The sequence below is a fragment of the Mchenga conophoros genome, linkage group LG3 (assembly GCF_057382185.1).
Source record: "Mchenga conophoros isolate Kocher_MC1m ecotype Shallow Benthic linkage group LG3, M_conophoros_male_GT1.1, whole genome shotgun sequence".
Taxonomy (NCBI): domain Eukaryota; kingdom Metazoa; phylum Chordata; class Actinopteri; order Cichliformes; family Cichlidae; genus Mchenga; species Mchenga conophoros.
Genome location: NC_140528.1, coordinates 3,512,605 through 3,535,631, shown reverse-complemented (window position 1 = coordinate 3,535,631; position 23,027 = coordinate 3,512,605). Strand labels below are relative to the sequence as shown.

The 23,027-nt window shown below is 41.5% G+C and overlaps 1 protein-coding gene across 1 annotated transcript in view; it reads right to left on the bottom strand.

Annotated features, from left to right (window-relative positions):
* Positions 1-399: 399 nt before the first annotated feature.
* The window catches only part of LOC146577006 (uncharacterized), a 135,174-nt gene continuing 112,546 nt past the window's right edge, over positions 400-23,027 (bottom strand). Inside the window, exons 10-13 of the mRNA XM_085268129.1 lie at positions 14,853-15,026; positions 9,363-9,536; positions 2,115-2,161; positions 400-1,966 (exon numbers count right to left, since the gene is read on the bottom strand). Coding sequence (XP_085124255.1) covers positions 1,428-1,966; positions 2,115-2,161; positions 9,363-9,536; positions 14,853-15,026 — 934 coding nt within the window. The 3' untranslated portion in view covers positions 400-1,427. The remainder of the gene's footprint in view (positions 1,967-2,114; positions 2,162-9,362; positions 9,537-14,852; positions 15,027-23,027) is intronic.

The window sequence follows — 23,027 nt, the reverse complement described above, 5'->3', positions numbered from 1 at the left end:
GTACAGGAGCATGTCCACCCCCACTGAAGATCTCAGTCACTGTGAAACATAGAAAGCTGCTTGTGTGGCCTCTGCCTCACATGTAGATACAGCTACAGGTTTCTCTGTCAGTCAGACTGAAACAGTGTCCTGATGCTGCATCATTCAGCTCTGTGCCCCAGTCAGCATCACTGGGAGCTACCAGTGTTTCTGCCCTTTTCCTGTAACACTACACTCAGCACAGGCTCAGCTGGTATCCAGTGTTGGACTTTGGCTTCAGCTGCTGTGATAGATCCTCTAACATAGATCAGCTCTGCTACATGTTGTTAGATAAGTGCAGCTGCTGTCATGTCCTGATGTTTCTCTGGCTCAGCAGCTTCTCCATCAGAGGTTCACATGGAGCTGATCCAGTATCTCCAGTAACTGTGTTCTGTGCCTCACTGGTTCATCCTTCTGTCTGTGTGACGTCAGTCAGATGTTGAAGTTAAACTCTGTAATCTTCACTGTGTCACAGAGTTCAGTGAGTCCCGTTATTCACAGTATCAATCAGATCATCAGAGAACAGCTGATCAGCAATCAGTGGTGCCAACAGCGCCTCCTGTGGTGAGAGGATGCAATAATGCAATGTAGCATTTTTCCACTCAACACTTGCAGTCATGGAAACTGTCTGTTGGATCTGTGTGACGTTGCTTTCTTGGTTAGAGTTCCTCACAAATGTCCAGATGATTCTTCTAATGAGGCGTCGACCATGTTTGCAGCTCTTTGGAAGAAAACGTCGCCCTTTGCCATCCTTACTTTTCTTTGACTTCTTCAAATGCAGCTGAACTCCAGCTGGTATTTTCTTGGACTTTGCAGCTGTTTCTGGTCATCAGTTCATTCCTGCAAACCTCTGAAGCTGAACAACAATGATGCTGCATTGCTGGCTGATCCCAAAAGGTTGATTCTGTTCATCTGGACGTTTTCAGAAACGTTTGCTCACTGATCAGGTGACTTCTTCAGTCTCAGCTGACTGCAGCTTTACAAGCTTACAAACAGCACATTTGCACAATGACTGAAAGCAGCAGCACCTGATATATATGATACTAATATAATACATATACATATATAATCCATACTAATGATGAAGGAACTGAGCTCACAGTCCATTGTTCATTCAGTGAACTACTCAGTTTATTTTGGGCCTCAGAAATGCTCACTCTGTTTGTACATCACTGTCAGCAATAGACTCATTCTGCTGTGTGGACAGGAACACATGTGACATCACTTCCTGTTTGTTTGTGACTGAAGAAGTTTACAAGGAATCATTTAGAAGAGTTTCAAACATCAACTGATTGAATCCATGAATCTGAAAACGTGTTTGTGAGTGAAAGAGACAGACATGTACAGACTGAACTATCTGTTCAACAGTCAGAGTGTTTCTGTAACAGGAGACACTCTTTACACTCCACTCAGCACAGGGACACTGAGGAACCAGGAGACAAGAACGCAAACCCAGGATAAAGAGTTTGAGTGAATGTGGTGTTGAAGGTGTGGAGGTGGATCAGAGTGTCAGAGGAGACTCTGTAGAAGGACAGAGTGCCAGCAGGACAGTCCACATACACTGCTGCTCTGTTAGAGACAGAGGAGGAGGAGGAGGAGGAGGAGATGGATGTTACTCTGTTATTGTGCCAGACAGAATCAGGACCATCATCAGAGCAGATCAGACTCCAGGACTGATCATTGTATCCAAACAAACAGTCATCACTGTCTCCTTTCCTTCTGATGCTTCTGTAACTCACTGATATATCAACGTTTCCTCTCCACTCGACCTCCCAGTAACAGCGACCAGTCAGACCATTTCTACACAGCAGCTGTTCAGAAACATCAAATCTGTCTGGATGATCAGGATATGACTGAACCTCCTCCACACATGTCACCTTCCTGTTGTTGTCAGACAGTTGGAGCTTTGTGTTCACTGTGTTTGTGTCGATTGTGAGTTGACAGGAATCTGATGGAGAGAACAAACACAATCCAGCTGCAGTTATTGATCCATCATCTGTTCATTGATTGACACTTTGATGATGACTCCTGACATGATGAAGATGGTTGAATGTGTGCTGCTTTGTTTTCATGAATCCCATTAAAAACACACTTACACTTCCTCAGACCTGGTCTCAACCATCGGACTCCAGCAGGCTCCACCCTGAAAGGAGGAGGGGGGTCAGAGCAGCACAGTCAGCATGCACACATGGACATTACATGGCTCTCACACACACACTGTTACACACTGAGCTCAAAGCTCGGCTCCACTGTTTTATTCAAAGAAATCTACATTTATTTATCAGCACATTTAAAAACAGCTTGAGCCAAAGTGCTGCACAGAGTAGAGAGAAAATAGGAAACATACACAGTAATGACTATAAAGACTGGTCAGGATTGAAAGCTACAGAGTACAAATGTGTTTCCAACCGGCTTTTAAAAATGTCCAGTGTTGGTGACGACCTGATGTGAAGGGCGACTGTTCCAGAGTTTGGCTGCAGCCATCGATAAAGCTCACCTCTGTTTTTACGTCTAGTTCTGGTCAGAAGCTGCTTATCTGCAGACCTGAGGGCTCCACTTGGATTCTTTTGTTAAAGAGAGATAAGATGGAGCCAATCCATTCACAGATTTAAAGACAACCAGATCTGGAAGTGGATTCTACCACGTACTGGTAACCAGTGGAAAAAGCTGGTGATGGGTCGTCTAGCACAGACCCACCGCTGGAACCAGACAATTGATGAGGGAGAGAACTGTGACAGCGCCGTTCCTTCACTTGACCTCAGTCGCTCTCGTCTGCTCCCTCGTAACACTGCTCTTTATTGAGCTTACATGAATATGCACAAGTTCATTATGACGTCTTACACAGGTATGAACAAAGAGTACCAGTCTGTGTGTGTGTGTGTGTGTGTGTGTGTGTGTGTGTGTGTGTCTGTGTGTGTGTGTGTGTGTGTGTGTGTCTGTGTGTGTCTGTGTGTGTGTGTCTGTGTGTGTGTGTGTGTGTGTGTGTGTGTCTGTGTGTGTGTGTGTGTCTGTGTGTGTGTGTGTGTCTGTGTCTGTGTGTGTCTGTGTCTGTGTGTGTGTCTGTGTGTGTGTCTGTGTGTGTGTGTGTGTGTGTCTGTGTGTGTGTCTGTGTGTGTGTCTGTGTGCGTGCGTGCGTGCGTGTGTGCGTGCGTGCGTGCGTGCGTGCGTGTGTGCGTGTCTGTGTGTGTGTGTGTGCGCGTGTGTGTGTGTGTTCCAGATGTGACCCTGTGACCCCAAAGCTGGTGCTAAGAGTCCAGCGGTCCCCCTAACAAAGGGCTCTTATACTTAACCAGACACAGAGTAGGTGTCCTCCTACACCAGGGGTCTCAAACTCGTGGCCCGCGGGCCAATTGCGGCCCGCAGGACGATAGTTTTTGGCCCCACCTTAATATGAAAATGTAATGTTAGTTTGATAATGTATGACACTTTACACTCACATAGACACGTGGGAACGTACACATGTAGGCATTCACGTGCTCGTGCACATAGACACAGACAGAGTTTGCAGCACACCGTAGGGGGTTTTATAATGGGGTCACTTCTATAAAGCTGGCTGTAACTAACAAAGGGGTGAAGATTTTTGCAGAGGGACACCGGCCTCATCTTCCCTTCTAGAAGTGCATGCTTAAATGAAGATGAATAAAGATGAATAAAGATTTTGTAAAAATGACTACTGAGTCCGGTGCCATCTCTGGATGCTCGAGGAATAAAAAGAACCGGGGTAAAACTGATTTCGTAACAACTGCTACCGGCTTTTTATCTGCCGATCGCCGTGCTACGGTTGCAAGAAAAAGAAGCAGAAATGACGTTCTCTACGCGTTGAGACGTTCCCCGTCCGTCGGCTAAACGCTTGATTGAAACTTCAATGCGACAGTGACACCAAGTAGAATTATAAATGTCACATAGCCCCAAACATGTCTTTTTCAAAGCCTGCGGTGAAGAGAAAGGTTGGTGATGAGCACCGACAATTTCAGGAAAAGTGGGAAATGCAATATTTCTTTGTTGAGCACAGGGGCACCCCGACCTGTCTTATTTGCACAGAGAAAGTTGCGCTGCACAAGGAATACAATTTGAAACGTCATTACACAACTAGACATGCTGAGCTGGATGCAAAATACCAGGGAGACGAGAGAGCGAACCGGGTTGCCAGTCTTAAAACAGATCTACTGAGGCAGCAAGATTTCTCCAAGAAAGCAACCAAAGAGAATAATGCAGCAGTCGGAGCCACGTGGTTAGTGAGATGATTGCTAAAGCAGGGAAGCCATTCACAGAAGGTGCATTTGTCTAAAAGTGCATATTGCAGGCTGCAAATATAGTCTGTCCGGGAAAGAAAGGTCAGTTTAGCAACATCAGCCTTTCTGCCAACACCGCAGCAGATCGCATTTCTGACCTGTCAAGTGACATTTATGACCAACTGTGTGAGAAAGCCAAATGTTTCAGTGTATACTCAGTCGCTCTTGATGAGACCACAGACATCACCGACACTGCCCAGCTCCCAATGTATGTCCGTGGTGTTGATGACAGTTTTGAAGTGATGGAGGAGCTGCTCACAGTAATTCCAATGCATGGCCAGACCACCGCTCAGCAGATATTTACAAGCTGTGTGATGCCATTGAGAATGTTGGTTTGCCATGGAAGAGGTTTGTTGGAATAACAACAGATGGAGCGCCATCAATGACAGGGAGGAAACATGGACTGGTGGCACAAAACAAACTGGAAGAGGAAGGCGTGGAGGAGGCCATTGCTCTGCACTGCATCATCCATCAGCAGGTCCTTTGCAGCAAATGCCTGAAGTTTGACAATGTGATGTCTATTGTTGTGAAATGCATCAACCAAATCAGATCCAGGGGCTTAAAGCACCGAAGGTTCTGTGCTTTTTTAGAGGAAATGGAGTCAGAATATGGGGATGTGCTCGACTTCACTGAGGTACGTTGGCTCAGCAGGGGAAATGTATTAAAGAGACTTTTTGAGTTGAGAGCAGAAGTGAAGCCTTCATGGAGAAGGATGGAGTTAGTGTTCCTGTGCTAACTGATCCCAAATGGCTCATGGACTCAGCTTTTCTTGTTGATATGACACATGAGCTTAATGTACTGAACAAGACGTTACAAGGCCAGGGGCAACTTGTCAGTGCTGCCTATGACAACGTGAGAGCATTCTCCACAAAACTGGCGCTCTGGAAAGCTCAGCTCTCTCAGACAAACCTTTGCCATTTCCCAGCATGCAAGGCACTCGTGGATGCAGGCACACCATTCAGTGCTGATGAGTATGTTGATGTCATTTTGAGGCTACAGGAGGAATTTGATCACAGATTTGCTGACTTCAAGACACACAGAGCCACCTTTCACATTTTTGCGGACCCCGTCTCCTTTGATGTGCAAGATGCCCCTTCTGTGCTTCAAATGGAGCTCATTGAGCTGCAGTGCAACTCTGAACTCAAAGCAAAGTTCAGGGAGGTGAGTGGAAAAGCAGACAAGCTTGGACAATTTTTGAGAGACTTGAGCCCTAGTTTCCCTCGGCTTTCCCGAATGTTCAAGCGGACCATGTGCCTTTTTGGTAGCACATACTTGTGCCAAAAGCTCTTCTCCACTTTGAACTTCAATAAGTCCAAGTACAGGTCCAGACTTACGGATGATCATCTTCAAGACATACTGAGGGTCTCAACTGCTTCCTCCCTCAGGCCAAATCTGGCTCGGCTATGCGAGAGGAAACGCTGCCAGGTCTCTAGCAGCAAGGAGTAGGCAAGAGAAGCCATGTTCAGAAGAACAGTTCATTTTCTACAGTGTTCCATTCATGTTCAGAAGAAGGTTATAGAACTGTTAATACAGACATTTCAATCTAAACACAGCAGATATAGAAGACTGAAAGAAAAACACAAGTTCACTGACTAAAAATATCTTATTATTATTTTATTTATGTATTACAGATTGATTTATTTTCTTATTAATTCTTAATTTGTTTATTCATTTTTCATATTTTGTGTTAAAAAATAAAAATAAAGAGATTTGAGAAGATTGGAATTTTTTAACCATGCCTTTCTTGTGGAAAACCTAATGCGGCCCAGCCTCACCCAGACTCTGCCTGCAGCGGCCCCCAGCTAAATTGAGTTTGAGACCCCTGTCCTACACCATAAATCAGTAAGAGAGGGTACGACCTCTCTCATGGCCCCAAGTGGTGTGTGCATGCCAGAGCACTCTGGAAGGCACACAGAGTCTTTACAGACTACTCAGGATCAAACCTCTATCATTATGCAATCGATTATACAACTCTAAGCATATATGAGTAAATATTTCTAAGCATAAATGACAATCAACAATATAAACCTTACAGCTGGTTTTAATAACAGAATTCATTTGTTTCTCAAACGAGAAAGAGCTATCGAGAAACACTCCTAAATCTTTAGTTCTTAACTTTTCCAGTTGGCCAAGGTCAACATTATCTGCTAATGCTAAATAGGCTGCCGTTATTAACTAATGCTAATTTGACATGAATTAGCATTATGCACTAATGCTAACACTTACTTTTTTTAAAAACGTGAGTAGCTAATGCTAACACTATTTCCCTTAACTTTATAACAATGTGAATGGCTAATGCTAACACTCTTTTTCCTAGCATTATAACATCTGAGCTGCTAATGCTAAGTAGGCTGCCATTAGCACCTACGTCTAATTTAAGGCAAATACGCATTAGAACCTAATGCTCATATCGTTTTCCTTTGCTTTATAACAATGTGAGCAGCTACTGCTAAATAGCATTAGCTAATAACAGCAGTCTAATTTAATGCAAGTTAGCCTCATTTGCATTACAACGATGTGAGGAGTTAACGCTAAGTATGCTGCCATTAGTGGCTAATTCTAATTAGGGGTGAATAAATATTACCAGCTAATGCTAATATCGTATTCTCTTCCCTTTTAACAATGTGAGCAGCTAGTGCTAGGTAGGCTGATGCTAGCAGCTAATGCTAAAGCTAATTTAATGTGAATTAGCATCACATTAGTGAGGAGTTAATGCTAAGTAGACTGCCATTAGCAGGTAATGCTAATTTTAGGTGAATAGGAATTGGCAGATAATGCTAATACCATATTTTCTTGCTTTATAACAATGTGACCAGCTAATGCTATGTAGGTTGCCGTTATTAGCTAATACTAATTTGAGGTGAATTAGCATTATCCCCTTATGCTAACAATGTTTTTTCTTACTTTTTAACAATACAAGTAGCTAATGTGAACACTTTTTTTTTTTATTGAATTCTAATTTTTCCCTTGCGATGTGAAGAGTTAATGCTAAATAGGATGCCATTAGTGGCTAATTCTAATTTTAGATGAGAAAGCATTAGAAGCTAATGCTAATACCATATTTTCTTGCTTTATATCAATATTAGTAGGTAATGCTAAGTACGTAGCCATTATTAGCTAATGCTAATTTAGGTGAATTAGCATTATCCACTAATGCTAACACTGTTTTTGCCAACTCTTTTCCCTTGCATTATAACAATATGAGCAGCTAATGCTAAGAAGGCTGCCATTATTAGGTAATGCTAATTATTATGTGTGTTAGCATTATCCGCTGCTGCTAGCAATGTTTTATCTTACCTTTTAACAATATCAGCAGCTAATGCTAACACTACTTTAATTTCAGTTAAACCTACTTAGCATTAATTAACTTCATTTAGCATTAAGAAGTTTTTGCTATAGGCTACCATTAGTGGCTAATGCTAATTTTAGGTAAATAGAAATTGGCAGCTAATGCTAATACCATATTTTCTTGCCTTATAACAATGTGACCAGCTAATGCTAAGCAGGTGCCATTATTAGCTAATACTAATTTGAGATGAATTAGCATTATCCGCTTATGCTAACAATGTTTTTTCTTACTTTTTAACAATACGCCATTAGTGGCTAATTCTAATTTTAGATGAAAAAGGATTAACAGCTAATGCTCATACTGTTTGCTTTGTAAGAATGACAGCAGCTAATGATATGAAGTCTACCGTTATTAACTAATGCTAATTTGATGAGAATTAGCATTATCCGATAATGGTAACTCTTTTCCCCTGCATTATAACAATGTCAGGAGTTAATGCTAAGTAGACTCCCATTAGGGGCTAACTCTAATTAGGGGTGAATAATTATTAGCAGCTAATACTAATACCGTTTTCTCTTTTTCCTTATAACAACTTGAGCAGCTAATGCTAATTTGATGCGAATTAGCATTATATTAGTGAGCAGTTAATGCTAAGTAGGCTGCCATTATTAACTAATACTACGTTGACGTGAATTAGCATTATGCGCTACTGCTAATACTGTTTTCTCTTACTTATTAAAAATGATAGTAGCTAATACTAATACTCTTTTCCGTTGGGTAACAACAAAGTGAGGAATTAATGCTAAGTTGGCTGCTTTTAGCGGCTTATTCTAATTAGGGGTGAATAATTATTAGCAGCAAATGCTAATACCGTTTTCTCTTTCCTTATAACAATATGAGCAGTTAATGCTAATTTGATGTAAATTAGCATTATATTAGTGAGGAGTTAATGCTAAGTAGGCTGCCATTAGCAGCTAAAGGTAATTTGAGGTGAATAAGCACTAGTAGCTAATGCCAATACCCTTTTCTCTTGTGTTATAATGATGTGAAACGTTAATATTGTTCTCAAACAACAGAATGAGAATGAAATATTGATTCTAACAGGGCCCATAAACAGCATTAGCTTAGCAGCATTAGCTTATCAGAGTCTCCATCATGGTCACACAAATCCTTAGCGGAGCAAAGTGGCCTACTTAGCAATAGCTGCTGTAGAAAGCAAAGGAAAAACAGTATTAGCATTAGCTGCTAAATGTGCACTTGAGAACAAATCTATTGTGAATTCAGCCGTGAATGTAGTGTTTCCAGTAAGCTTCCATTTCCAAATGTTAGCTGCTCCTGTCTGCCTCTTTGTCACACACACAGACTGAAATGATTCACAGCCTTGTTTCATCCTTCTGTCAGTGTCACTGACTGTCACTGTGACTGTGGACATACAGCATGGGAAACACACACATGGCTGATACTTGTATCTAAAGTTACAAAATGTTGTCTCTGTCCAAATATTACCTAACTGTAAGTCTACTTTTAATGAAACTCTCAACATGACTTATCAGTTATCATTAATGTTCCTGCAAACAGACTCCTTGAAGACCCCCTACATAAATATCCATGTACTATCCAGCTAGACTAGTGTGTCTGTCCCTGAAAATATTCCTGCATGTGTGATTGTTCATGTCTCATCTGCAGGAAACAAACAGGAAGTGAGTGAAAGACACAGGAAATGATTCCAGCTCTTCCTCCTATATCAGACATTCTCTCCATACCTGAGAGTGTCCAGTCTCCAGCCTGGATCCTTCAGTCCAGCCGACAGAAGCTTCATTCCTGAGGGACCTGGATGATTGTAGCTCAGGTCCAGCTCTCTCAGATGGGAGGGGTTGGAGGTCAGAGCTGAGGCCAGAGAAGTACAGCCTTCCTCTGTGATCAGACAGCCTGACAGACTGCAGACACACAAAACAACAATCCATCTGTTATCCATCTCTATAGCAGCATAACTAAGTGATGGTTCAGGGTCACCTGATCCAGCTCTAACTATAAGTTTTATCAAAAAGGAAAGTTTGAAGCTGATCGTCAAAGTAGAGAGGGTGTCTGTCTCCTGAACTCAAACTGGGAGCTGCTTCCACACCCAGTCCAACATAGCCAGGCTTTCTTTGCTGCTTTGACAAAACCTCAAATCCCAGTCAGAGATGGTGAGCATCATCACAGTGATGATCATTTCTCTGTTAACCCAGGCTTTCTGCTTCAGGATCTGTGCACGCTCACAGAACAAGGAGACCTTTAAACATCATTTCACTAAATGGATGGACTGAGCTCAGCCTACAGATGAACTGGATAAATAAAGATTTGACCTCAGTGTGCTCAGTGTTCCTGTCTATTCCTAACATATTCCTAACATGATAGCTGCACTTTAGAGCTCTAAAACTGGAACTGACACATATTTAAACTCCACATGTTACTCAGTACATTCAGTTCTGACACTCGCCCACAGTCCAACAAAGGAAACATGGAGATCACATCAGTTTGTCACCAAAGTCTAATTATTCCAGAGGGCAGTGTTGATACAACTAAAGTTATTTTTAAGCAAAGTTGAGTTTTTTATTGTCGCAGTACTTCATGTCTGAAGTATCACTTAAATGCATTACACGCTGTTGATGGCAGCAAACAAACCACCCAAACAAACAGAGGTGGGAGGCTTGGGCAGACTACGTAGGATCAGCTTGTGGGAGGAGTCAGGATAAAACCAAAGAAAGACAAGCTAACAAACACCACAGTGAAGTGAGTAGCTACAAACTGCAGGCCGATTAGTGTTGTTGAAGAAGTCGGTCTGAGGAACGTTCTTAGGATCAACAAATGACGGCATGTATGAGCCTCCCTCAAGACGCACCATCACAAGAAGAACACATGAGCTGTAGAAAAAGGAGAGACTATGAAAGCCACGGCGTTACAACGTGCACCAGCTGTTGGTCTCTCTGGAGACTACTGGGCGTGGCTGGGTAACCATGGTTACTTGGGAGTTACAGTACATGATATTAATGAAGAGTGGGAGCTGCGTTCTATAGCAAACAATTTGTTATGAGGTAATCAGCTGATCTTAGTTTAACCGGAAGCCCTTCACAATAATTGCAATGCCTTTATTTTGTACAACTACCATCAGTTCGTCTGTACTGATGGTAACTTAAAGTCACACTAATGTCGTTTAGTTTCTATAGTTTATGTAGTGGAAGTATACTACAGTACCCTGATCACTGATAGGACAGATTTATGTAGATATACACCTTTGTGTTTAACATTACTGCATTATAGTACTGTGATCTTTGTCCTTATATATGGCTATATTAGCTATACTGATGTACGTACATATAACTGGATATGTAACTTATCTATTCATCTTATTTGTCATCTATTTGTATTGTGTACTTCCTTTTTGTAAGAAACCACACACATGATCACAGCCGCAAGAATCAATCAGTGAAAGAATAAAGTGTCTCAAACCAAACCTTAAGCTCTTTATTCCACATGCTGGGATCATTTGGCCTTCAGTGGTGTTCTGGCTGACACACCAGAGTGACCAGAGTGCTAAAGAATGAATCGGACACACCAGTGTCATCTCTGATATCTCCACTACATTTAATCGTCCTTCAGCTTGTGGCTGCCGTTAGCTGGTCTGCTAGTTAGCTGATTTGCTATTTAGCCGGTGTGCTAGTTAGCTGGTGTGCTAGTTAGCCGGTTCGCTAGTCAGCTGGTGTGCTGACCAGCGAACCAGTAGGTTACAAGATGAGCTTGTCTGTCTGATGAGCCAGCTCTCTCTGTCTTGGTCATTTTGTCCTTGGGCAAAACCTAACCTACCACTACAACTGTAGCTTACCTCCACCAGTGTGTGAATGTGAGAGTGAATGAATACAGGGAGTGCAGAATTATTAGGCAAATGAGTATTTTGTCCACATCATCCTCTTCATGCATGTTGTCTTACTCCAAGCTGTATAGGCTCGAAAGCCTACTACCAATTAAGCATATTAGGTGATGTGCATCTCTGTAATGAGAAGGGGTGTGGTCTAATGACATCAACACCCTATATCAGGTGTGCATAATTATTAGGTAACGTCCTTTCCTTTGGCAAAATGGGTCAAAAGAAGGACTTGACAGGCTCAGAAAAGTCAAAAACAGTGAGATATCTTGCAGAGGGATGCAGCAGTCTCAAAATTGCAAAGCTTCTGAAGCGTGATCATCGAACAATCAAGCGTTTCATTCAAAATAGTCAACAGGGTCGCAAGAAGCGTGTGGAAAAACCAAGGCACAAAATAACTGCCCATGAACTGAGAAAAGTCAAGCGTGCAGCTGCCAAGATGCCACTTGCCACCAGTTTGGCCATATTTCGGAGCTGCAACATCACTGGAGTGCCCAAGAGCACAAGGTGTGCAATACTCAGAGACATGGCCAAGGTAAGAAAGGCTGAAAGACGACCACCACTGAACAAGACACACAAGCTGAAACGTCAAGACTGGGCCAAGAAATATCTCAAGACTGGTTTTTCTAAGGTTTTATGGACTGATGAAATGAGAGTGAGTCTTGATGGGCCAGATGGATGGGCCCGTGGCTGGATTGGTAAAGGGCAGAGAGCTCCAGTCCCACTCAGACGCCAGCAAGGTGGAGGTGGAGTACTGGTTTGGGCTGGTATCATCAAAGATGAGCTTGTGGGGCCTTTTCGGGTTGAGGATGGAGTCAAGCTCAACTCCCAGTCCTACTGCCAGTTTCTGGAAGACACCTTTTTCAAGCAGTGGTACAGGAAGAAGTCTGCATCCTTCAAGAAAAACATGATTTTCATGCAGGACAATGCTCCATCACATGCGTCCAAGTACTCCACAGCGTGGCTGGCAAGAAAGGGTATAAAAGAAGAAAAACTAATGACATGGCCTCCTTGTTCACCTGATCTGAACCCCATTGAGAACCTGTGGTCCATCATCAAATGTGAGATTTACAAGGAGGGAAAACAGTACACCTCTCTGAACAGTGTCTGGGAGGCTGTGGTTGCTGCTGCACGCAATGTTGATGGTGAACAGATCAAAACACTGACAGAATCCATGGATGGCAGGCTTTTGAGTGTCCTTGCAAAGAAAGGTGGCTATATTGGTCGCTGATTTGTTTTTCTTTTGTTTTTGAATGTCAGAAATGTATATTTGTGAATGTGGAGATGTTATATTGGTGTCACTGGTAAAAATAAATAATTGAAATGGGTATATATTTGTTTTTTGTTAAGTTGCCTAATAATTCTGCACAGTAATAGTCACCTGCACACACAGATATCCCCCTAAAATAGCTCAAACTACAAACAAACTAAAAACTACTTCCAAAATCATTCAGCTTTGATATTAATGAGTTTTTTGGGTTCATTGAGAACATGGTTGTTGTTCAATAATAAAATTATTCCTCAAAAATACAACTTGCCTAATAATTCTGCACTCCCTGTAGTGGGATTGTAAAGGGTCTTTGAGGGTCTCGAAAAGCGCTATATAAATGCAATCCATTATTATTATTAAGAGCATCTTTAGGCCTGACTGTGCTCATCCTTCCTCCAACCTCTCCTTACCAAAGATAACAACTACATCAGTATTAGCTCAATAACAATTTCTGCAATTCAATTGTGGACATTCATTTTTAAACCTTGTGTAAAACGATAAAACCTCAAAGTCTGAGCATTATTCTTTGTGCAAACAGCTCTTGCAGGTTCCCCCGGACTTAGGTTATTTTTATTATTTAATTACTTTCCTTTAAGCAGCTGTTCAGGCTACTAAACTCATCCCAGAAATAACAAGTGACACCATTAATAGTAGAGGTGGGAATCACCATACAACTCGCGATACGATATTATCACAATACTTAACGCACGATACGATATTATTGCGATTTTTTAAAATATTTTGCGATATTTAAATTCTGCACATAAAGGTAAACTTTATCAATATTCATTTTATCTAATATCAAAGTCTCACACTCAGTCTTTCTCTCATTTCAGTCAGTTTTATTGTTGACAAACTGAACGGTTTGTATTACAGTCTAGTCCAACTTAACTGAATGCAACCATCTGGTACAATTATAGCTATTCTGAACTATGCAATTTATGAAAACTATGCAGCCCATTCAGCAACTGAAGAATTTGAAAGTAAATTTAAAAAAATATATAATTTTACATTAAATAAAAAAGTTTCAAACTTAATTAAAATTAAACATGTCTTAAATTAAAATAAGTAAACTGTCATGTTTATTGCTGCCAAAAAAAAAGTTAAACACATTTGGACAGTGAAGGAATGTCAGGATTGTTGCTCAGAAAAAGGATCAACATGCTCTGAAGTCAACATGCTCTGACTCCAGAGCATGTTGACTTCAGAGAAAAAATTGTTTGTAACAAAATATCGATTTCTGCTGTCCCTGTATCGATACATTATTAGCAAACAAAATATCACGATACTACACAGTATCGATTTTTTCCCCCACCCCTAATTAATAGTGGAGCTAACTTTAACAGGTGAAACTGATTTGACCTATATGGCTACTGCAGTTACTTCTTATCAGGTTTAGTAGGGAAGACATCTGGATGAGGTAGTTAGTAGTATGTAGTTAGTACCGGGCGAGTCCCCTCCCCCACATCGGCACCAGAACCCTGTATTATCTACAGGGTAAGACTGCCTGTTTTATCAAACTATGGCCATTACTACTGTGATCATTTGCAGCCCAGTGTGCCGCTCTCTCTGCTGGGATGAACCACTGGAGCTCACCCAGTCATCCCTTTCTTTCTCTCAAGAAGAAGTGAAATAAATATATTTATTATGTTACGAGTCTAATATTCTTTAAATCAAACTGTAATGAATAAATCAAGCAAGAAGATTTGGTGGCTCCACGTGTTGTAGAAGAAAAGATAAACATCTCATTTTGAGAAATCAGCCTTTAAAATTAAGTACTGTGAATAAAAAACAAACAGCGAGCCAATCAGCAGTCGCCAATATCCTCCTAATTTCATTCACAAAGAAATCAAATATATATATTATGGGCCCAAAGGAGCCTAAATCTTTAAATTAGGCAGTGCATTAAGTATTTTTTTAAATAAACAGAGACATGACTATAACAACTTTTAGTAATTCAGAGTCCAATTATCCACTCAAATGTAAATAAAAGTTCACTTGACAGCTGTAAAAGTTACCTGTTTATACAATAATATAAATCACATTTCAAATGATCATCTGTGGAAAAGTTTGAATCCTGACCTGAGAGTTTCCACTGCACACTGTGAACTCTTTAGTCCAGCGGACAGAAGCTTCACTCCTGAATCCTGCAGGTCAGAGTTACTCAGGTCCAGCTCTCTCAGACTGGAGGACTGGGAGCTGAGGACTGAGGACAGAGCTTCACAGCTTCTCTCTGACAGGTTACAGCCACTCAGTCTGAAAAATAAAAGACAATCTATAAAACAAGTACTCATGTAGAGTTTGTTAATACATTTCACAACATTAAATCTTGACTTTCTATTTTTAAAGGAAACATAAACATACTAAGATACAACATCATATGTATGAACTTTAATTAATAATTCTAAAAACTAAATGTTTTCTGATCTGACCTCAGAGTATTCAGTTTACAGTTTAAACGTTGTAGTCCAGCAGACAGAAGCTTCACTCCTGAATCCTGCAGCTTTCTGATACTCAGGTCCAGCTCTGTCAGACTAGAGGACTGCGAGCTGAGAACTGAGGACAGAGCTTCACAGTTTTCCTCTGAGAGTTCACAGATGTTAAGTCTGAAGATAAAAACATGAATAAAGATTGTTGTTAAAGTGTAATCAAGGTGCAATAGCTTATTGTCTTGTGCTGAGCAGGTTAGTAAAACTTCTGTTTAACTTTGAAATGAATAAAAATGCTATGAAACAAGGATAACTGGATAAAGACATAAACAAAAACAAAAATCAAACACATAAACAAACAGAACTAAACATAATACAAATTGATCTGACCTCAGAACATTCAGTTTGGCGTGTGGACTCTCCACTGCAGCAGACAGAAGCTTTACTGCTGAAGCCTTCAGGCTGTTGGTACTCAGGTCCAGCTCTCTCAGACTACAGGACTGGGAGCTGACCACTGACAGCAAATTTTCACAGCCTTTCTCTGAGACGTTACAGCTGCTCAGTCTGTGAGAGAAAGGAAAAAAACAAAAACAAAAAAAAACAAACAATATATGTGATCAAATTAAATTTGTTTATATGTTGAACCCTTTTTTTTTAAATTTATTTAAACCTATGAGACTATGAGTGCTACCAGTCCAGTGCACATGATTGGTACCTTGATGGTACCTTGCTCAGGGGTACCACAAGGTAACTATTCGGTGGATTCGACCCCTGACCTTACGATCATGGTGCGACCACTCTACCTACTAAGCTAATAATTCTGTGTACACTGTCATACAATATTAACTAAAACAATTATTTTAGAAAATTTTAGTAATTCAATAATCATGCTCATTACCTGTGTATTGTGAATAACACTTGATTTTAAACACTAGCTGTATAAAACTCTTCCTGTTAAAGGTGTGTATAAAGGAGATGAGCTGAAATGCAGACTTCATGGAGAATGTTTGCTGTCAGCATATATCAAAGACAAAGCAGAGATCCATCCAGTCTCTTCCACTAAGCCCACAGAGGGACAGACAACCACTCTCACTCACACCTGCATGAAGTTTAGATCACCAGGTAACCTAACTGCATGTCTGTGGACAGTGGGAAGAAACTGTAGAGGACCCAGAGTGAACCCACTGTAATTCTGTGATAACACTGGTTATGGAAGCCTTACAGTTACATATGGTTACTGACAAGAAACACGACCTTAGAGGCAATTTCAGTAATGAAGACCGAGTTTCTCCCTCCATACAGGATGAAAACATGACAGCACAGCAGAGATTTATATTTAAAAAGGGAGGGTGTGCACTGAAAGTGAGATACAAACTTGAACTTAAATTATGAACATCAGAAAAAGATGTAGGTGAAGTCTGGCAGGTGACGTTTGTGCTTTAGAATAAAACAACCAAACTCCTGGAGTTGGAGACAAATGAACAAGCTGAGGATAATAAACCTGTCAGAGGGGCTGAAGCATCAGAGCTCATGTTCTTATAGGCTGGGTCTGGATTGTCCTTTGATAAGAGTTACAGAACAAAGTGTGTTTTAGAAATGCTGGAGTGAAACATTAAAACTACCATATATTTACTGAGTGACTGATGATCATTTAATTTACTATTTTAAAAAAATGTTACAGTGTTCTTTGAACTCAGCATTTCTGATTTATTTCCCATGATTTTAACAATGAAGCGATGACAACATGTTTACTTACAGAGCTTTGTTGGAGGCTTTGACCACTGGCAGCAGCCTCAGAAGAGCCTCCTCTGAAGCAGAGTATTTCTGCAGGTCAAACACATCCAGATCTTCTTCTGATGACAGTAAGATGAAGACCAGAGCTGACCACTGAGCAGGAGACAGTTCATCTGTGGAGAGACTTCCTGATCTCAGGGACTGTTGGATCTCCTCCACTAGAGAACGATCATTCAGTTCATTCAGACAGTGGAACAGATTGATGCTTTTCTCTGCAGACAGATTCTTACTGAGCTTCTCCTTGATGTACTGGACTGTTTCCTGATTGGTCAGTGAGCTACTTCCTGTCTGTGTCATCAGGGCTCGTAGGAGACTCTGATTGGTCTGCAGTGAAAGACCCAGGAGGAAGCGGAGGAACAAGTCCAGGTGTCCATTTGGACTCTGTAAGGCCTTGTTCACAGCACTCTGGTAGAAGTGTTTCTTTGCAGATTCTCCTGTTTCAGACTTCTTGGATGTTGTTTGTTGTTGTTCCAGCAGATTGAGTCCAGAGTTGATGAAGGTCAGATGGACATGAAGAGCAGCCAGAAACTCCTGAACACTCAGATGGATGAAGCAGAACACCTTGTCCTGGTACAGTCCTCTCTCCTCTTTAAAGATCTGTGTGAACACTCCTGAGTACACTGAGGCTGCTCTGATATCGATGCCACACTCTGTCAGGTCTGATTCATAGAAGATCAGGTTTCCTTTCTGCAGCTGATCAAAAGCCAGTTTTCCCAGAGACTCCATCATCTTCCTGCTCTCTGGACTCCAGTGTGGATCTGTCTCAGCTCCTCCATCATACTTGACCTTCTTCACTTTGGCCTGAACCACCAGGAAGTGGATGTACATCTCAGTCAGGGTCTTGGGCAGCTGTCCTCCCTCTCTGGTTTCCAGCACATCCTCCAGAACTGTAGCAGTGATCCAGCAGAAGACTGGGATGTGACACATGATGTGGAGGCTTCGTGATGTCTTGATGTGGGAGATGATGCTGCTGGGCTGCTCCTCATCTCTGAATCTCTTCCTGAAGTACTCCTCCTTCTGTGGGTCAGTGAACCCTCTGACCTCTGTCACCATGCCAACACAGTCAGGAGGGATCTGATTGGCTGCTGCAGGTCGTGTGGTTATCCAGAGGCGAGCAGAGGGAAGCAGTTTCCCCCTGATGAGGTTTATCAGCAGCACATCCACTGAGGTGGACTTTCTAGGGTCAGTTAGGATTGTAGTTTTGTGGAAGTCCAGAGGAAGTCGACACTCATCCAGACCATCAAAGATGAACACAACCTGGAAGTCTTCAAAGCTGCAGATTCCTGCTTCTTTGGTTTCAGTAAAGAAGTGATGAACAAGTTCCACCAAGCTGAACTTTTCCTCTTTCAGCACATTCAGCTCTCTGAAAGTGAATGGAAATATGAACTGGATGTCCTGGTTGGCTTTGTCTTCAGCCCAGTCCAGGCTGTATTTCTGTGTTAAGACTGTTTTCCCAATGCCAGCCACTCCCTTTGTCAGCACTGTTCTGATTGGTTCGTCTCTTCCAGGTGAGGCTTTAAAGATGTCTTCTTGTCTGATGGTTGTTTCTGGTCTGTCTGGTTTCCTGGATGCTGTTTCAATCTGTCTGACCTCATGTTCATCATTGACCTCTGCAGTCCCTCCCTCTGTGATGTAGAGCTCTGTGTAGATCTGATTCAGGAGGGTTGGGTTTCCTGCTTTAGCGATGCCCTCAAACACACACTGGAACTTCTTCTTCAGGGTGGATTTAAGGTTACGATGACAAACAGCAGCTGGAAGTTCTGAATAATAATAATAAAAATACAACTTTAACAATCATATTTTACAAAATGCTGATGACAATTTCTGACCCACTGAGAAATGACTGAACACACTGGTGTCACAAGTCTCTCATTTATCCAGCAGCTTAAATCTTTAGATAAATCCTCTTACGTCTCTGCAGACGGTCAGCCAGCTCCTCCTGCTTCATTCTCCTCAGGAAGTCCACTGTGATCTTCACAAATGCCTCTCTGCTGTTTCTCCTCTGCTCATCATCCTCCCTCTGAAACCCCAAGCACTGGGGCTTATTTGGATTCAGAGCCTTCTGGATCTTCTTCAGCTCGTTCTTCACAAAAGTGATGATGTTGTCCTCCAGCAGCTGGAACAGAATACTTTATGAATGACCCACCACTCTGAACTTTAGTCCACACAACATCCACTTCTTTACGATCAAGGGGCATATCATCCACGAACTCTTTACCAATTATAGGTTTGACTTTATCTGATTAACTGAGACTTTGTCCACAACTCCATGATCCCAAAACGTTGATGCTGTTCATATGAATGCAGCGATTTCAGTGGGAGAAACATTTCACTGGTGTTCAGAGCTGAACTACCAACAGGTTGATGATCAAAGCCAGAAACTTGGAGATGTTTCAGGTGACTGAGTTGATCGTACAGACAACTGGTCTTAAAGGTTCACTCTGTTTACACATACAGATCAGTATTTAAGGTTTGACTCTCATCATCCACTGGAGCACAAACTGGGCGTCATCAGGACGCTACAACACAGAACAAACACCATCCCCACAGACACAGCAGCCAGCGAAGCAGAAGAACTTCACATCAAGAAGGTCCTGAGTAAATGTGAACGCTGGTTTGAGGGCGGAGTCAAGGAGGCCATTTATGTGAAAAGGAAAGACCATCTCTGAATGGAGGAGGGGCCTAAGGGTACAACTGTCACCATCTTACATGCTGTGATTGCAGCCATTCCCCAGCTCTCTGTGAACTGGACTCATGACCATTGATCAACAACCATTGATCAATGGTCCTGACAATATGCGTACCAATGATCAATGAACTGACCTCCCAGCCCATTGTTCCTTCAGTGGGCTGGTTTCAGTCATACAAATGTCCTGTTTATGAGATTGAAACCTGCAGTCAGCTGAGACTGAAGAAGTCACCTGATGATGATGAAACGTTTCTCCCACTGAAAACATCCAGATGAACAGAATCAAGCTTTTTGGGATTTACGTACCTGGATGATTGAGCATCAAGACACAACTCTGTGACTTTTCTCAGATGAATCAATCCTCTCCTCCAGCTTTGTTTACATCTACCAGCCCTGTGGCGCTGCCCAGGGAAATAATCTATGTGAGAGGTGGAAAGTCATACAGGTGTCTGCTCCTGCCTTCAGTTATTTTATCTACTGTGTGTCAACTGGCTGAACCTCCTCCAACTGTCTACTGTCTCCCTAAACTCAACAATGACTTAGTGATCTATCCATTCTCTGACCAAAGACATCCTGCTGCAGGAGGTTAACATAGCAGCCAATGATGATCCCACTCACTGTGAACAACACATTTGGACCTGATTTGCTGCTCTGGTTTACACGTGAACTTCCACTGCTGCTGTCACCAACTTGAGAGGCTCTACAGAAAAACTGGACTTGTCCATAAAAATCATAAACTACATTACAAGGACAGCATTGCTCAATCAACTCTAATTACTACTGACATGTTATCTCTTCTAACTAAGGTACAGACACTCAAACTTGCTGCTTTCAGTGAGAAGTCAAATGTCTGAATATGAGCTGGAAGCTGCTGAGAGTCCTCCTCCTTCCCGTGGGGTTTACTTCCTCTACTACTTTCAATATAAACACGCCCCTTTCATGCACCTGCAGAGGGCCACCAGCAGATGGAGCTGTCTTAAACAAATCCACTTGGATAGTTAGCTGTAGATGACTTTATCAGTATGATTGTAGGACTTTGAGTTATTCTTTAGATTTATTTCAACTCTTATATTGTGCACAAGTGTTGAGCGACCCATAATTTCTCTGTACTTTTCATAAGAGCAGCCAGACTTTCAGCTAGTTTTTCTTTTTTTAAGAGATCAAAGATATTGAAGAAACAGTTATTCAGCTTCATTCCCACTGATCTCGACTACAAACTGTTTCACTTTGGTTTCTGTTTAAAGCCTCGATGTTTAAAACGTTTCCCTGTGATCACATTTGCACCGTCTGATTTCAAAGTTTGTTTCTTTTGGTCATTTAGTCCACAGAGTCCTTGGTGTTCTGAAAGGGACCTATAAATAAATGCATTATTATTAATAATAAAGTAGTTGTTGTACATGTACAGACCATAAATATGGAGTCCAGCTGTGTTTGATGCTGCTGGGCAGACTGACCACTGGGAACCTCTGAGCTCTGCTGCTCCACTCTGTGGAAGAACCATGAAGGATTAGATCAACACAGGATAACAATCCAGGAGTTTCTGCTCAAATAACTTCATCTGAATCAAGTCTGTCAAGTTTTAGACTCTCAGATTCTGAAGATATATTTTCTGTTTTCTATGAACTTTCTTTCATCAGTGATGGAAGTGATGATGCTGCAGAAGCTCAGAGGAAACTTTGAGAAAACTGTGATGAACCATCAACTAATGCTCTCAGGAGGCCACAGGTCCCTGAATGTAACTGTGCAGTAGATTCATCGAGTGTTTGAAACCTGACCACTTCCATATGTTTTCATTCTAACACAAGAAGTCCTTTTCTCATTGCTTTGATTTGAGTTTTCATTTGAGTTTTCCGAGTCTCGTATTTGGAGTCGAGTCTAATCAATGATCTGACAGAAGAACATTAAAAAGGAGTTACCAGTGCTGTCAAAATTAACATGTAGGGTTAGGGTTCATCTGTTATCATGATTAACATGATAAAAACCTTTAACACGACACATCTGGATGCAGAACGACTCAACATCCCTGAAATGTTTCTATCAACGCACTTCGAGCAGTTTGTCCGAGTAGAGTTACCTTTGCACACGTGCAGATGTGCAGCACATCTGTTAGTGACGGCAGCTGAACCAATCAGCTCAATATGGAAGATGACAAACACACACTGACCTCCCGATGGAAAGTTTGAGCATTAAAAAAATAACAAGACGGACCAGCCGACCAACATGAAGGATTCTGCACATCGTGACAGAAGGAATTTTCTTTTCACCGAAGCACTTCCAGCTTAAAATATCACAACAATGCAAAGCACTGATGACACAACTGCCAAGTGGACAAACTGCAGACCTGTTAGTGTTGTTAATAACATAGTTTTGGTTCCTCGTGTCAAAGACTTGAAGAAGAGTGACAGAGAGTGTTAGACTGCTGCAGGATCAGTGCCACCTCCACAGACCTGTGAAGAAAATGATTGTTTGACAGATGGGCTCAGATTCAGGATCAGCTGAGGAGTTTGTGGCTGACAGAATCCTGCAGGTACAGAGCAGAGCCCATCATTAGCATGCAGGACTGTCCCTGGGGGGGGTCGGCTCATTCAGGAGCTTAATCAATGTTTACATGTTCAATAAACATGTTAAGTGTGTAAATTTGCCCTTTTCTCTCGAGTCTGTTTGCTCATGAAATGAACTTTGATTCGTTTACATTAAAAATGATGTTTAATGGTGATTCATCCAAGTTAATCCACAGTAACCCTGTGATGAGTCTGATTAAACATTTTCATTAACAGCAGTAATATAGATTATATATTATTATATATTAGTGCACACTTAGCTTTTAGTATATATGTTTGTTACAAAGTTGTATTTACAGCAGAGAAGCTGAGTTAAAGACTGAAAACTATTCAAAGTCTCTTTGAATTGAAGCGTTTAACATTCTTTGTGTTTATTCTGCATTGACTTCATTATATGGTGTAAACGTCTGTTACAGGCTTAAATATAAAGTTGGAAAAATGTAACTGCAGCTATTGATCAAGTAATTGTGATTAATCAGGATTAATGACAGAAGATTGTGTCATTAATTAGTCATGTTTTAATCTACTGACAGCACTAGTGTTCACTCTGGTGCCTCCAACTGTTTTACGCCCTTTCAACACCTTCGTGGTCAAAAGTGTACACGCACAAAATCTACAATAAAATCCTCACGCAGCAATAGGACAGACACACAATCCATTTATCTCTGTGTCTCAAACACACACACGTGTATTCAAAGCCTCGATTTGTTCATATTTCATCTGTTGTGTTTTTATCTTCAGCGTTTTCAGTGTTGCTGCATTTACACCAAAAATGTTTCCATTG